At 40.0% G+C, this 16385-nt stretch overlaps 1 protein-coding gene across 2 annotated transcripts in view; it reads left to right on the top strand.

The window, feature by feature from the left end:
* Window positions 1-12431, top strand: part of kita (KIT proto-oncogene, receptor tyrosine kinase a) — a 73274-nt gene extending 60843 nt beyond the window's left edge. Inside the window, exon 21 of one of the 2 annotated variants that reach the window (XM_065956183.1) lies at window positions 12022-12431. In XM_065956183.1, the coding sequence (XP_065812255.1) occupies window positions 12022-12210 (189 nt within the window). In that variant the 3' untranslated portion in view covers window positions 12211-12431. The remainder of the gene's footprint in view (window positions 1-12021) is intronic. The other variant, XM_065956184.1, reaches the window with a different exon arrangement.
* The last annotated feature ends 3954 nt before the right edge of the window (window positions 12432-16385 follow it).

Below are 16385 nucleotides of genomic sequence, written 5' to 3'. Positions count from 1 at the left end.
CTATGAGCTGCGGGTCAGTCCTCAGTTCTATTACTGCTAGAACTGTCTGCTGCCTTTGATACAGTCAACCATCAAATCCTCCTATCCACACTCTCTGAACTTGGCATCTCAGGATCTGCCTTCTGCTGGTTCGTGTCCTACCTCTCTGGGCGATCCTTTAGAGTGTCGTGGAAGGGAGAAGTGTCCAAAGTGCACAGTTTATCCACAGGGGTACCTCAAGGGTCAGTGCTTGGTCCCCTTCTCTTCTCCATATACACAAGCTCACTTGGTTCAATAATCCGCTCTCATGGCTTCTCATACCACTGCTATGCTGACGATACCCAGCTCTTCCTGTCATTCCCGCCAGACGATGTTACAGTCTCTGCAAGAATCTCATCATGCCTTGCTGATATCTCTAAGTGAATGAATGAATGCCACCTTCAACTCAATCTTACAAAGACTGAGCTCCTTGTCATCCCAGCCAGTCCCTCTATGCAACCACAGATCAATATCCAGCTTGAAACAACCAAACTCATGCCCACAAAGTCTGCCCGGAACCTGAGTGTCATGATTGATGACAAGCTAACTTTTAAGGTTCAAGTAGCCTCGATTGTTTGGTCATGTCGATTTGCCCTTTACAACATCAGGAAGATCAGACATTACCTGTCAGAACACGCTACACAGCTCCTGGTACAGACTCTTGTGATATCACGCATCGATTATCGCAACTCTCTACTGGCAGGTCTTCCTTCATGCACTATCAAACCTCTGCAAATCATACAAAATGCAGCAGCACAACTGGCCTTTAACTTTCCTAAAGGAGCACATGTTACTCCGCTGTTCATCTCCTTACACTGGCTCCCAGTTACTGCTCGCATCAAATTTAAAACTCTACTGCTTGCTTACAAAACAGCGACAAAAACGGCTCCTCCTTACTTTAACTCTCTTCTCCAGGTCTACACTCCCTCCCGCCCACTACGCTCTGCCAATGAAAGGCATCTGATCCAACCTTCACAACAGGGTCCTAAGTCTCTGACTAGACTCTTCTCCTCTGTCTCCCCCCGGTGGTGGAATGAACTTCCAAACTCCATTCGATCTGCAGAGTCCCTCTGCACCTTTAAGAAAAAGCTGAAGACCCAGCTCTTTCATGAATACCTACTAACTTAATGATGATGGTCTTGATATTATTGATGATGATGATGGTAATGACGATGGTTTTTGTTTGATAACGAAGACTTATAAGATGGTTTCTATACTGATTAGAGCTCTCAAGAACTGCCGTCAATGTTGTGCTTTGCCTCTGTGCAATGCCTGTCAACACCTGTGTGTCCAATCAGACTCAAAGCTGATCGTTTGCTCTTACTGACATTGTTCCCTTTTTTCTAGATCCTTGCTTGTGTTGTAGTTACTCTCTGATGTATGTCACTTTGGATAAAAGCGTCTGCTAAGTGAATTGTAGAATTGTAGAATGACTTTGACTTGTGATGGCTAGTTTCAGAGTTTAATTTCCTTCCAAACACCTGAAAGAATTATAAGTGTACAATAAGATACACATTATTCTTGTATTAGTTGAAAGCCAAAGAACACATCATTCTTTAAAATTGCTTTCAGAAATCGTTCAAGTTTGTTGTCTTCCTCCAGAGGAAAGATCATATATATATATATATATATATATACATCCCCTAATAATGCCTCACACTTGACAGGAGACATCACATAAATGATTTAATTGCAGAGATGATCAGCATCTCATAATAATATATAGCTAACCTCTTCTATTCCACCTCTATTAGAAATTATATTTTTATGATGCAATTTTTTTTAAACTTCTAATTTTGCTAGTTTTCCAATATACCAATTTTGCCTGAAGGCTGCAACTTGCGACATGAAGGACAGGTTAAGGCACTTAATGCCTGAAAATATAATGAAAGTCATTGCTGCAAGGTATTATGCCCCCGGTTTATGCTACTTCAAGAGTTCAATGAGAATTAAAAACATTAAGAAATTATAATGTAATTATGTTGTCATGGAACATGTCTCTTGATTTAATTTTCTTCTTTATTTAAGGACTTGTGCAACAACACCATCACTCTGGACTTTTTCTCTCATGTCAAGTGTCCCTGGCACTGAACAAGTTTCAAAACACACATCTGCAGTTTGTGTGAAGCATGACGTGAGCGTCCGGTGAGAGCAGTGATAACCTGAGAGGGTCTCCTTCCTTTACAGCTGCACTTGACCAGCACAACAACACTTGTGAATGAATTATTCACCAAAGACTCGGGCGCACACACACAAATAAGTATCTGTATCAAAAAAGCTTCTCTTTTCCTTGATACACAGCCCTGTCACTGAAGGTGGAGGTTCCTTTTTTGAAGGAAGGAACCAGCCGTGTTATCATGACAGAGAGAAAAACATCCTGGAGGGTTATGACTTTCTCGCCCCCCTACACCGCAGCCCACCCGCCTGCTTTTAATATCCAACAGCTGAGTGACCTCATGAGAAATTTGTGAATGGACAGTCCGGCCAGCTCTCTTATCTGCCTCTGCAGATTTCAGCCCTCTTGTACGACAGTGAGACACAATAACGGTGACGCAGCACATCCTGTGGCGCTAAATACATAATGGATAATTGTGCAATCAATTGTTGCAAGTATACAGTGCAGTTGTGTAAAAGTAATTTGGTTCATGAAGTGATAGCAGCTGCAGATAGCAGAGCTACACTCACTGTCTGGAGCTCGGCCATGTTATGTACTGTTACACCACACTGACAAAGTGTTGCTGATAAAAAAAAGTACCACAGGAAATCTGTATAATTAAATACAGTTGTGTTGAACTGATCTCCTTAAAGTCTACTGCCACAGTTAATAAGCATGTTGCACTGTGATGCAACCACTCATCTAATTTTTTCATTACATTCATATTTTCTGTCCTGAGAAAGAAAAAACACTGACTAGACATCTTATTATGTTAAAATTATGAGGGATAATTGTGTCTCATGTATCTCTATCTCAGAAATGATCCAAACTGTAAATGATTAGTCTAATCCTTCACAGAGTCTGAGCTCCTCTACAGCTGGTCTCATCACAAAAAGAAGAAACTCTGAAAAAAGCCAAGACCATAACACTCCTTCCCAGGGTTGCCAGGTCCAATTGGTCTACTTTTTAGGTGCTGTTGCAGGTAGATATTATTGTCTGCAGGTCGAGTGGACCTATTTTTTTATATCGAGTAAATTAATAATAAAAATCCATATCGAACCACATCAACAAGCATAAGCTTACACATGGACTATGTCACACAGCCGAATAAAAATGCACACACACACACACACACACACACACACACACACACACACACACACACACACACACACACACACACACACACAGACTCTCTTGGCATGCACACAGTCATTGCTGCATTGCTTGCATCTGACTCTCATCAGAACTTTTCTTGGGAAGGGAAGGAGGAAGCAAAGGCATCCACAACTGCTGTTATATTTACAAATAAAGGTATTTTAATTATATTATCAAAATGTGGCGAATGAACAGGATAAGGTATATCAGCTGAAATAAACAAAATGCTAACGGTTGAAAGTTAGCCTTACCTGTACATATTTTAAGTATAAGTTTAAAAAATACATTGGAGCAACATTATAGGGTTTTTTGGTTGAAATTAATGAGTTAAATTAATATTAAGTAAAAACAGTATGTTGTCAAGCAGGCAGGAAAAGGAAAATGAGAAGACAAAGAATCCAAGGGACCAAGCAGCAGGTAAGTTGTGCTTCAGTGAATTATACACATTCACAAAGCTATATTGTATGTGCTATGCTACCTGCACATCTAATAATTTAAGAAATCTGGGAACTAGATTAAACAATTGTTCTTCCTTAAGCATCTTGGAGTATTCAGCAAAGCATAATTTAAGTCCATTTTTACCGATGTACTAGGGATAACTGCTTTCAGTGCTGGTATAATGACCATTTAGGAAGTAATTTTGTAAATATTGCAATACATGTGACTATGATAGCAATACTGTTGTACTTTAAAAGCAATAGTATGGTGTGGCAGAGGTTTGTGGGCGTTGGGCTGGCTCATTGGCATTGGGCTTGTGTTTGGGCTGGCTTTTATAGCTCTTGGGCTAGTCTTGTGCTGGTTCTGCTTGTCCATTGTGCTGGTTTTGTCACACAGACCTAACAACCCTGCTCCCTCCTACACTATTAGATGTACAGTACAACACTGGCAAATTGATCCAAAAGCAACTACCACACTCAAAAAATCATGACCCAATTCAGAGTCACCACAAAAAGCTTCTGTGGATTTACAAAGACGAAAAGACTATAGTGCTGTTTGAGTAGAAAACTGCAGTAAAGCAGAATCCACGCATGTTACCAAGGAAACAGTAGCACATTACCCCTGCTAGCTAGCTAGCGAGCATTAGCGAGCTACAGCTAACAATAGCATTAGTTACATGGCATATAATAATTACTTTATAAAAGCTGACGTCGTTCTCTTACATGTTAATGCCGATCACTGAGACGGTTGTCTTCTTCATCTACGTCTTCATCATCAAAATGTTCCCGACATTATTCGAATCAATGTTCTGATGTTAGATTATTAATTTCTAGCGTCCTCTAGATTTATTTATTATTTGGCCCCTTAAAATTACAATGTAACACATACAAATGGATATTCTATAATAAATCATGTTATATTTCCAGTAAAGTTTTACATTTATAAATGTAAATTTACCAAAGTAAAACCCCACTTTCGTGCTTTTTAGAAAGTAACTGAGTTAGCCTATATTTCCTACTATTATTTTAAACTTTGTAATTTTAGTCCTTAAGCCTCCTGACAAACATAAAATTAAAACGGTAGAGTGTCAAGTGGACACTCCAGGAACTGCAGTTTTTTGCACTTCCTCATTGCATTCATGGTCTTATTCACTCTCTTGGTCTTAATGGATTTAATTAAAATGAAATCATGACTGAAGGAGAAAAAATGCTTTCATCGGGACCATACAGATTATTAAACACCAACTATAATGGAATTAGTTAAATTATACAATTATATTTTATTCTGTGTGATTTCACACATTAAACATTTTAGCCCTGATTCAAAAACGTTCGTTTTATATTACAACTTATAATTTTGCCTTGGTTATTTATTTAATGGCAGGGTTGGTCATCTTCTCCAGATGCACTTTTTAAGATTTTGGTTTAAATTATCTTAAGGTCCTGACAGACATTAATAACTCATGTGCTTTGAAAATGGAACAAGGAAAATCTGTCATCATTTGTAAGCATATAAAGACTCTGACCAATGTCTGCCAAGAGGTACCAATCTGATGAACCAATCACGCCTCACTGTCGCCCTTTTCATTCTCTACCCCCCATGCATGCACAAGCCCATGCTCAAAGCATGAGCTGAGGTCCGCTTCTGGACCAATGGCGCTTGTGCATGTAAGTGAGGGGCGGGGCTTTTGAGGGATACCAGAGGGGAGGGGATGGGTGCAGACAGCGCACTGAAGGAATGCTACTTTCAAAATCATGCTAGTTTTCAAAAATGACCAACCCTGCCTTTGATTTCAAGATTATAAATTTGGTTGATTTGCAATTTTCCTTATATCTTGAGCAGGCAAATATGTTGTTTTTATATTTGCCCTTATTTCTCGAAATTCATTGTACTAGACAAGACTGCAAACTGGACAATTATATGCGCCAAGGGATGTGTATGCCTTTAGTTTCTCAACAACATACACCTATATGATAATGCAACTGTAACTTCAGCTGTTAAATTGTAGCTCTGACCCACTGACTTGACAGTGAGTACAGGTCAGGAAGCCTAAACTACTGTGGCCAGTAGGGGTCACATGCTAATCTCTGTGTTTCTGTAATATTTATAATGATAATAATAATACATTTTATTTATAAGACACACAAGACACACAAGGACACTGTACAACAATCAACATTTTAAACACAGCGATGGATAAAAAAAACAAACAGCATACAATAAAGAAATGGAATGTAGGACAGTGGAATTGCAGTTTAAAGTGTCAGAGTGAGTAGGCGATCTTGAACAGATGGGTTTTGAGTCTGGATTTTAAGATGGGGAGAGAGTCAATATTGCGAATGTCAGGTGGCAGAGAGTGCCAGAGCTGGGGAGCAGAGCAGCTGAAAGCTCTGCCCCCCATGGTGCTGAGGCGGGCGAAGGGCACGGTGAGGTGGATGGAGGAGGAGGATGAAGTGGCGATGTGAAGGTGGTCAGACAGATATGGAGGGGCGAGGTTGTGGATGGCCTTGAAGGTGTACAGGAGGAGTTTGAAGATGATTCTTTGCTTCACCGGGAGCCAGTGGAGTTGCTGTAGGATGGTTATTGTATTCAAGACAGGTTAATGTATTTATGTTATTCTGTCTTTCAACACTACAACTTCATATCTAAACAAAACTTTCTGTACCTAGCTGTCTCTCTTACTCTCTCCTGTAAATAAACAGTTCCACAGCACCCCTACAGGCCTGGAGCACTTCCGTTTAAGGCTGAACTTGCAGCCTTTCTGTATTTGCTGTTGTTTTCTGAGTATGTGCATTTTTTACTTAAAGAGCCCATATTATGCCCTTTTTGGGGTTCATATATTTAATCGATGTACCTACTAAAGTATGTTCACAATAGCTAAAGTTCTAAAAAAGTGTCTGTTTTCATGTACTGCCGCTCCATGCACTGGCTCGCTTCTGACTCTCTCTCTAAGGCTTTGAAGTGCCCTCGTTCATAGTCCCCACGTGTGCCAAGTCTGATCTGATTGGTCGGCCTGTCAGCTCTGCCGTAATTGGTCAGTCACTCAGCATGGTTCTCGGAAATGTCACACCCCTTTTACCATATGCAGCCACTTTGGCTCAGAGGGGAGCAAAAACATTAGCACCTTAGCACTACTGTGCTACTGCAGGCTATGGCATATCGTGAGCGTGCTACAGAAGTTAATGGGCCTGCAACATGAGCTGCAGGGCTTGCCACAATGAACCAATGGGCTTAGATCAGTGATCTCACACTGACAAGACGTTACACTGGCAAATTCTTATCGAGGGGGGGCTAGAACCAAGTGTTACATGCACCTAATGCCGCAGCTAACAGGAGGACGTAGGAGAAGCCGCGTTTCCGCAGACTTAATTTTTGCACATAGATGTGCCTAAACATGCACAGGACAGATTGAAAACACACTAAAGTGCATATAAAACCAGAAAAAGCTTAATATGACCCCTTTAAGTTTTGTTTCTGTACTTGCAGCACGTTTGATGCTTAAGTAGTTGTTTTGCTATTTTTGCAGCCCGTTTGTCTTCTCAGCCGTTGCATTTGTTTTGGGAGTTGCATTTCCTTTTGAATGTGCAGCGTTTCTGAATAAGCTGCACGTGTTTCTAAATGTTTGTCGTTTCATCAGTTGCCGAGTGTGTGATCCCTACCGTCCACCGTACTAACCCCATTGCTAAGGATTAGCTTGTCTCTGTGAGAGAACTTCCGCTGCGAAATACAAATTCCTTGTATGTGTCAATGTACTTGGCAATTAAAAAAGATTCTGATTCTGAAAACAATTAAAATAAATGGAGAAGGAGCTCAGATGGTCCATAACATTCTGATGTGAATTGGCGTCAAGCTACCGCCAGCTTACTTTCTGCCACCAGTTTGGCTCTAACTACAAAACACATCATCACTGAGTACAAACAGTCTATTCATCCCTCAGTGACTTTGATACAACAATATTGGGTTTGTTCAAATTGGTCACTACAGATCTGCTTACATAAAAGAGACAAAATACTGTTATCCCAGCCCACAGCATTGTAATAAAAAAGAACGCAAAGGCTATATTAATATATCATCGATAAATCTGCTATAAGAAAAAAATCCTGATAATGAACATATTAAAGTCCATACTTTAAGTAATGAAAACAAATTCATTATGCAGAGACTTATTTAGTAGAATTTGAAGTCATTTTTATTGATGTGTTATTGTTTTGGCCTTGTTCCTTCGCCTTATTCGACTTCTATGACAGGTCCTATATAAATAAAGTTGAACTATTGTAATCATAAAATGCTGTCATTCTGAAACAAAAGAAACACAAGTCAATATTTATGATTGTATGTCTCATATAATGCCAGTTTCTGTTCCTTATTTTGATCAATATTAAACCCAAACCATTTCCTGTTTTCCTTTTCAAAACATGAACATAATTCAATTCATTTAAAAAAAAAAAAAAAAAAAACTTTATTTGTCTCCGGGGGGCAATTCAAAGGGACACAGAGCAATAAATTGATGACAGTGCAGGTAGACTAAAAATTGAAACAAAAAATATAAAGAGTCAATTTAAATACAAAAGTAAAAATACAAAATAGATTAAAAGAGTAGAGATATAAGTGGACAGTGATCGGACTAACAGATGTAAACAGATGTAAACGGAAATAATGCAGTAGTAAACAGATATAAAAAAGAATAAAGTGATGAAGTGTAAGTTCATAATTTACACCTCCTGTTGTTATTATGATGTGTGTTTGGTTGGCTTAATAAAAGGATTCAACAACACAACATCATGTTTATGTCTTGGTATATTTTCACTGCTTTTAATCACACTGTTCACACTATGAATTGTTTGCATATCTAGCGGTTAGCCGGTTTGGAGCCTTGTCAGTTAAACTATGACCTCAGTTCAACTGTGTGTTTTCAGATGTCTGGAGAACTGCTGTCAGGTGTGTGAGTTATTACACACCTGCACCCAAATTAGTCATCTGATGTTGCTCCTCTGTAGTTTGGAATCACAGGCATGTCGCTCACCGTTTCTTTTCCCCCTTCTGAGTGGAGCTGCTATGAGGCATTCAGGATCCTCAGACATTCACTGTCAAACTGATTCACACAAGACACTGATGGATGGGTTTGAGAGCTGTTCACTTACTGCTTTTGACAGAGAGATTGATCACTTATTTATCTGATTGGCACCGGGGGAAGACATGTCTGTGTGGCAAAAATCCATTGGCCCTCCAACCAGAGTTTATCATGCTTGTCTGATGCTTAAAGGGATACTTCACCCGTTGAAACATGAATCTGTATTGACATTGGGTGATTTATGTAGTAGAAATGTGAAATACATTTTGAAGTTGGTGCCTTCTTGGCCAAGAAAAGGCAGAAAGTGTCTTTTTAGCTCATGTGGATGAAAGACACTAAATCCCAGAATGCACAGCACTGCAGGCAACTCCCACTAAGGTCCTCTAGTTCAGAATCAGAAATACTTTATTAATCCCAGAGGGAAATTCGATTGCTACAGTTTCTCCAAAATATACAGTATAGCAGTAGAAATATAGTAATAACAACATTTACAGACATATTTACTTCAACACATGAGACCATTTCCTCAACTGATTCAGAGATTTCTTCCAGAATTGATCTTTGAAATTCCTGTCAGAAAACAGACTCTATGTCTGTGTCCACAGGCAAACAGTGAGAGCACCGACACTACCAGTCCGCCCCAGCTCGAGCCGGCCCCGGCTCCTCGTCCTCACCGCCGCCGGCAGGCAGGCCTTATGTCTCAGCTGCTGAGCTGGCAGCGGCCGGCGGCAATATAGCAATATAGTCACGAGACGGTTGCTGCCAAGAGGCCGGTCTTGTGCCAGTCTTGGCTCGCTGCGGCTGGGCTCCTAGGGTCCGAGCTCCCGGTGGTCGGACCTGCGACCGTCTTGCGGCTATATTTATATTTTTTCCGCCATTATCAGCTTTCTCCATAGAGCCTGTTAGCATAGCTTCTAAGCAATATGGCGGACGTTAAGCTTCGATTCTGGGAGTGAGTTCCCACCCACTGATCTGTGATTGGTCTGTAGCTTCAGTGGTCGAAAATATGAAGAACTAGCGTTGTAGTTTCACCCCGCTAACCACAACAGCTTCCAGTGACACAAAAATCAGCATTTTGCGCAGTTGTTTCCCCATCTCAGGGGAAAATGAGGGCGAGATGCACGACCATTCAAAAATACTACCAGGTTTCTAATGATACAAAGATTAATGCAAATGGGTGAAGTATCCCTTTCATCCTGTTCCTCTTTTGTACGGTTTCTTTTTGACTTTCATTGACAATCTTTGGTTTTCATAGCAGTAATGCATGAGACGCTTAACAGGGCAACGAGAAGGTGTGCTGTCAGATGGGGCCCCCTTAGGGAGGTTTCCTACTGTCATTGCAAAATTTGCACATTTTGGGCTACTGCTTTGGTTTAAGTTTGTGAGTCCCCTACTGATCTGGGGCCCCAAGCATTTGCCTGCTGTGTCTGTTGACAAGCAACGTCCCCAAGAAGACGCAGCTGGATTTAGGCTTCTATTCAACCGTTTGAAGGTCACATCATTGGCTTATACACCTGTGCCACACTGTAAACTAATTTTTGACTAATTATCATGAAAACAAACAGTAATTTCAGTTAAGGCCAGGGTTTCCCAAACATTTGCCTTGTCAAGGACCCCCATTTAGCATTTCTGCCTGGCAGGATCTCCATCATGCAACATTTCTTGAATTCTTGGTAAGTTATGATGACAAATAGTTTCATTTAAACAAAACATTCTTCTTCTTGATATCTTTCCTGAACAATCAATCATAGGGTTAGGGTTATCAATCAAAAGTTATAGAAACAGTAAACTTTTTTTCCCCTCTCTTGTCATTCATTCATGGCATGCAATGTGTCTTGCTTTTCAATTAGATTGGCCTAGAAAAAGAAGACATATTTTATTAACAACTAAAAAGACATCCATTAAAATGTTGTTGTCACAAATAATGTTAGGCTTAGATTGTTTTATATTTTCCTAAGATAGACTCTTTCTTGAACTTCCATGTGAGAGGAGACAAATCATGGAGGTCGTATTGGCTCATGTAAAAGTCAGTATAAGGCATCCACTTCTTCCTGTAGGTGACTCTAAGATCTGATAAAGACTGAGGTCAAGTGTTGTGTCCAACATCTTCTGAGTAAAACAAATAAATAGTCAGACTGTGTGGACACTGAGGTCAAAGAGAAACAGCCTGAAGCCTGAACACACATTGTCCCCCCCTCCCCCCCTCTGTTTACTGTTGAAGCTGTAATGCAGTAACTGCCAGACAGAGGGACTTGTCTGAGCTGTGTGCATAATTAGATTAATTGTTTGTTCAATATTTGTCAAGTTTTTTAACAGGATATTAAATGTAACATTAGTGGTTCGTTAATAAGGGGCCCTGGGGCGCCGCCATCTTCAAATAATGAAAGTTTACTCAAACATATCAGACATAAATTAATTAGATAATGCGTACAAAGCACCTGGTAGTCTGTCAGCACCTGTCAGCATTCATTAAAAAACAGGTTCCAAATCAAACTGGTTAACTTTATTGATTTATCTCAAGTTTCCCACAGGGCGTGGACACTCCCACTTTCATTGGACAAGCTGAACTACTCTCATGTTGTTTGTAAAGTGTATTTGATTAATTCACTCTTGGCCCCCCTACATTGCTGATAATGGATATTTAGGCCGGACCATCTGAGGGCATTTGAGAGAATTAAGAAAGAAGAGTCTTTTTGGTTTTGAACTGCAGGTTTGACAGAATAAGCAATGATACGGTGTCACTTTGGCCTTAAGGATATGTTACCAATTATCTGTCACTGGTTTGATCACTTTATGTACAAAACAATTTGATCACACAAAGAAGTGTTGGCAAAATATATTGTCATAACCGTCAGGTAGAGCCTTATGAATAAGTAGACAGGTAGGTAAATTGAAAAGTGCCTCAAGAAATTCTTAGCAAAGTAACAGATAAAACAATACTGGTTAGTAAAGAAATGGATTAATGTGTAAAACAGATTGCTCAGAGTAATACAAAAACAAAATAGTTTAGTGAAAGTCCATCCATCTATTTTCCTTAACTGATCAGGAGTCACGTCTCGGTGTCAGCAGGTTAGCTCAGACATCCTTCACGGCATCTAACTCATCCTTTGGAAGCCCTCCTCGTGCGCAGGTTAGATGAGATAAATAATCCCTTCAATTACTTCTGGATCTACCCCTGCAGGACACAGGCCAGGTGGATGTGCCCAGAAAATCTCTAAAGGAAGGAAGATGCCCAGGAGGTGCAGGAGCCAACTCAGCTGACTCCTTTGAATGCAGGATGCAGGAGGAGAAAGAAGCTGTAATCCGAGCTCACCTCCAGATATTTGAACTCTGTCATGGTCAGTTTTGTAACATCAATAAGATCAAATAAGAAACATCACAGGGGGGCCCAGGTTCAAATCCAGCCTGTGGCTCCTTTCCCACATGTCATTCCTCACTCTCTGTCTCCCTGATTTCCCACTCTATCCACTGTCATATCTCTCCATTAAAGGCACAAAAAGCCCAAAAATAAATCTTAAAAAAAAAAGAAACATCACAGGACACAACAACAGACATCAAGAGTTTGATGGATTTGTGGGTTTGAATTACTCCCTTGATCAATAAAGTATCTATCTATCTATCTATCTATCTATCTGTCTGTCTGTCTGTCTGTCTCTAGCTTTAATACAGTTGTATGCAACATTTTACAAAATGAATTTGACAAAGAAATGAAAGTATGAAATTTAATGTGGCACAATCCATTTTGCTGAAGAGCCTTCATTACATCTGCTTTGAATACAGAACAGTCACCAAAACTACACTCACACCTTTATGTTGTATATTATGGTGTGTTCCTTTTTATCTTGGTAGTCAGAAATTCCTAGTTGATGGTCAGTTGCTGGCAGTAGCTCAGTCTGTAGGGACTTGGGTTGGAAACCAGAGGATCATGGGTTCAAGTCCTGGTGCAGACCAAATATAGAAGTTAGTCTCGTAGCTGGAGAGGTGCTAGATCACCTCCTGAGCACTGCTGAGGTGCCCTTGAGCAAGCCACTCTGTCTGTCACTCCGACATCTCTCCATCAGTGCATGTCCATAGGATCCTGTTTGTGCATGTGTGTATACTTCAGCCTATGTGTGTGTTCATGACTTACAGAGTGTAAAAACTTAAATTTATTTGATTTGATTTTTTTACACGGCATTGTGCATAAACTTGTATGTAAATTTATCAGGTGATAATAACATTGTCAAATTCACAAACCACATCCAGCATGTTGCCTAACTGAAAATGTCCTGGCTCCTTTGGGTGTTCAAACAACTGTATCAAAAAAACATCACTGCCACGCACTCACAAACACACACACACACACACACACACTCACACTGACACTCACACACACACACACACACACACACACACACACACACGCACACACTCACACTGACACACACACTCACACACACACACACTCACACACATACACTACAGGGAGATCTGCCTGTGTGTCCCAGCAGTGTTCTGCGGCCGGCTGGCAGGTCAGACTGTCAGGTTGAAACATTGCTAACAGTCTGTAGCCGGGGGCTCCAACATATCACCTCCTGCCAGACCTCAGCACACCTCCAGACACGACCAAATGAAACGCTCAGTCAGCCGCAGGCCTTGCAGAGCTCCAGTAAATCAGCAGCTTAATCCGCCCTGCACATTCATCATACTGTGGTTATTCACATACTCTTTTGTTTAAAAAAAGACACAAAAAGAGCAGCAACCAAAGATTATTTTCAGTAAATCTGTGGATTATTTTAAGACTAATCAATCCATTTGGTCAGTGGCAGCTGGTGAATAATTTACCAGGGGGAAGCACAAAAAGTGTATGTTGCCATGTCACCTATTTACATTACAGAAAAGAAAAGGAAAAAGATGCTACTATGCTTGGGCTTTAGAGATATATTGTGAGCTTTTTATTTTAATGTCAGGTTTTGTTGCAACTCTAGGTTCAACCTAAATTGAAAAATGATACTAGTTTTGTGATCTTTATTTGATAAGAAAGGGAGGGGTTAGCCCTGCTAGCACATTTATACCAGTCGTTCCTGCATTTTAATGAATTCCATCCATGTCTGTGGTAAAAGATTGCAAATTTGTATCTGCACAGCATGTACATGAATGAAACATGTCCTTTGATAACTTTGGCTTGCACAGATGACAAAAGCTGAGGGGACAATTCATTCACTGATTGGTCACATTAAGTTCAAACATTTCTGCAACAATATTTTGGTTCATTTGGACGTAACGCTCTACAAGTTAAGATGAACCTCATGTCTCTGTTGTGCAACCAAACAATGACACACAACTTGAGTAATAAACTAACTAGTTTCAGCATTGAGTTTAGTGTGTACTTTACACAACACTATAACTTTAGACAGAACTTACAGCTCCAAAGCTGCTGCAACAGCTCTCTATGTGGTGGACCAGTTCTGGTGCAAAGAGTAGCATGATCAGAATTGAAACTGATAATACTTTTTTTTTTACTTCTGTAAAACTCCTGTTTTGCATCAGCATGCAGGCAAGTTGACATTTGCTCACGGCACAGCTTGAGCCCCCTCGTCTTGCCGTGCTTTTAACCATGCTGCCTTCATTAGTTCCTAAAATCGTTTTGTCAGGTTTTCTTGGATTCCTAGAGATGTATATTTTTATTTTCCTTGAAGTAAAGCTGCCTCTGTGAAAGTACTGGAGGAAAATGAAACCCTATCAGACACATTTCTCTAGAAATTATATTTCCATAAATGCAGCAGTTCTGACACACAAGCAGTTATTTTATTGGTGTCTGTTCACCGCAGCATTTTGCATGTCTCCTGTTCACCACAGCATTTTGCATGTCTCCTGTTAAACACAGGAGTCAGTGAATGGTGCATGTTGTTATCATTCTGAAGAGATCATTCCTCCATAACAGACTTATCAGGAACAAAATCACCTGCAGGTTCAGTGTCTGCGCAATTATCTTCTTTAAATAAAAGTCATATTTGACACAGATGTTGTGATGAATGTCATTTTCAGACTTATCAGACATATCCAGAAGTAGAAAAATGTCAGCTGTTGTTGTTGTGGCTTATTTCTGCTGCATGCAAACTTTCAGCTGTTAGTTCTGAGTACACTCTTTATGTTTACCAGGAGCCTGGAGCACATTTAAAATGAGTATTACGTCCATCCAGTCCTGTGCAGGTTGCTCTGGGCTTCAGATCAACAGTTGCAGTTTGAAGACGATCTCGAGGCCGTTTTTTGCACGAGTGCAGTTCAGCCTGGAGGGTTCCACACTCTGAGAAAACAAAAGAAAACCAGTACAACACTGGGTTAGTCAGTAAATAATGTTGTTGTTGACGTCGTGTTCCAAACTGTGAGAATGAAAGGAAATAGTGCATTTGATAGGAGAGAAATATTTCTTCTCTTTAATGTAATTCATTAATTTATGACTCAAACTTCATGTTGCAGCAAAACAGCAGGTCATCTCTTTTAATAGAGATGTTTGGTTTTATTAAATGCCTTCAGATGTGGTGCGATTGATGGAACATAAAACTGTCTCGCGCACACGCACGCGCACGCGCACGCACACGCACACGGTCAGGGGAAGAAGTTCTGCTATTTCTACTGCATCTCCTCCTCATGTCTTCCTTGGAATTATCTAGACAATACTTCCCTCTAGTGGAATATAACGGTAATGACATGTTTTTAGTCTACGCAGTAACGTTGAGTGAAGTTTTTTTGGGGGGGATTAAAAACATTTGAACACAATCTTATATTCAAGAAGTCTGAGCATGAACACTGAGAAACCAGGCAGTGTATTTTAACAGCTTAATTATTTTTATTTAATGTCTAATTCTCCTCTGTTTTCACAACTATTGTATTCTTGCAGAGCAAAGAGCGCCTTCTAGTGGCAGTCTGTCAGATAGCATTTTCAATATTTGGACAGATCCCCCATCTGTGACTTCATAAAATATAAGCTAAAAAAAGGGGCAAAATAAAGCTTGCTTCTTTCCATTGTATGTCTTTTTTCCTATATTTAATTAATGTAAACATGTTGATTTTTTTTTGCTATTTGCTGATTCTATTCCTGTTCTTTATGAGCTGTTTTAACAACTAAATTTTCCCCAATGGGGGATCAATAAAAGTTGTATCTTATCTTATTTTATTGTTAGGTTAGACATACTGAACTGACACAGAAGAGAAGGAAAACAGACTTAATGCACAGGGCAATCAAACAAAGGTGAGAGAGTGAGACTAACAAGACACAGGTGAGAACAACGAGGGAGGGAAGTAACACAGACATAATACACTCTATTCAGGTGTTTTATCTTATCTTATCTACATCTACACGTGCATTTCCTTTGCCTATCTTGCATTATTTATATAAATCTAAACACCAATGTATTCTGCTGCCAGATAAAGAAAATGAGCACCATTAATCTATATTTAGATATGTGATGTTCATCTTCTGATGCCTTTAATATCCCCGCAGACTTCTCCAAACAGATAAGAGCCTCATTCATCTTTTCTTTGACTCCTGTGATGTTGTGTAAT

Source organism: Labrus bergylta, chromosome 6 (genome assembly GCF_963930695.1).
Source record: "Labrus bergylta chromosome 6, fLabBer1.1, whole genome shotgun sequence".
Classification (NCBI taxonomy): Eukaryota; Metazoa; Chordata; class Actinopteri; order Labriformes; family Labridae; genus Labrus; species Labrus bergylta.
This window is presented reverse-complemented; position numbering and strand designations above follow the sequence as displayed.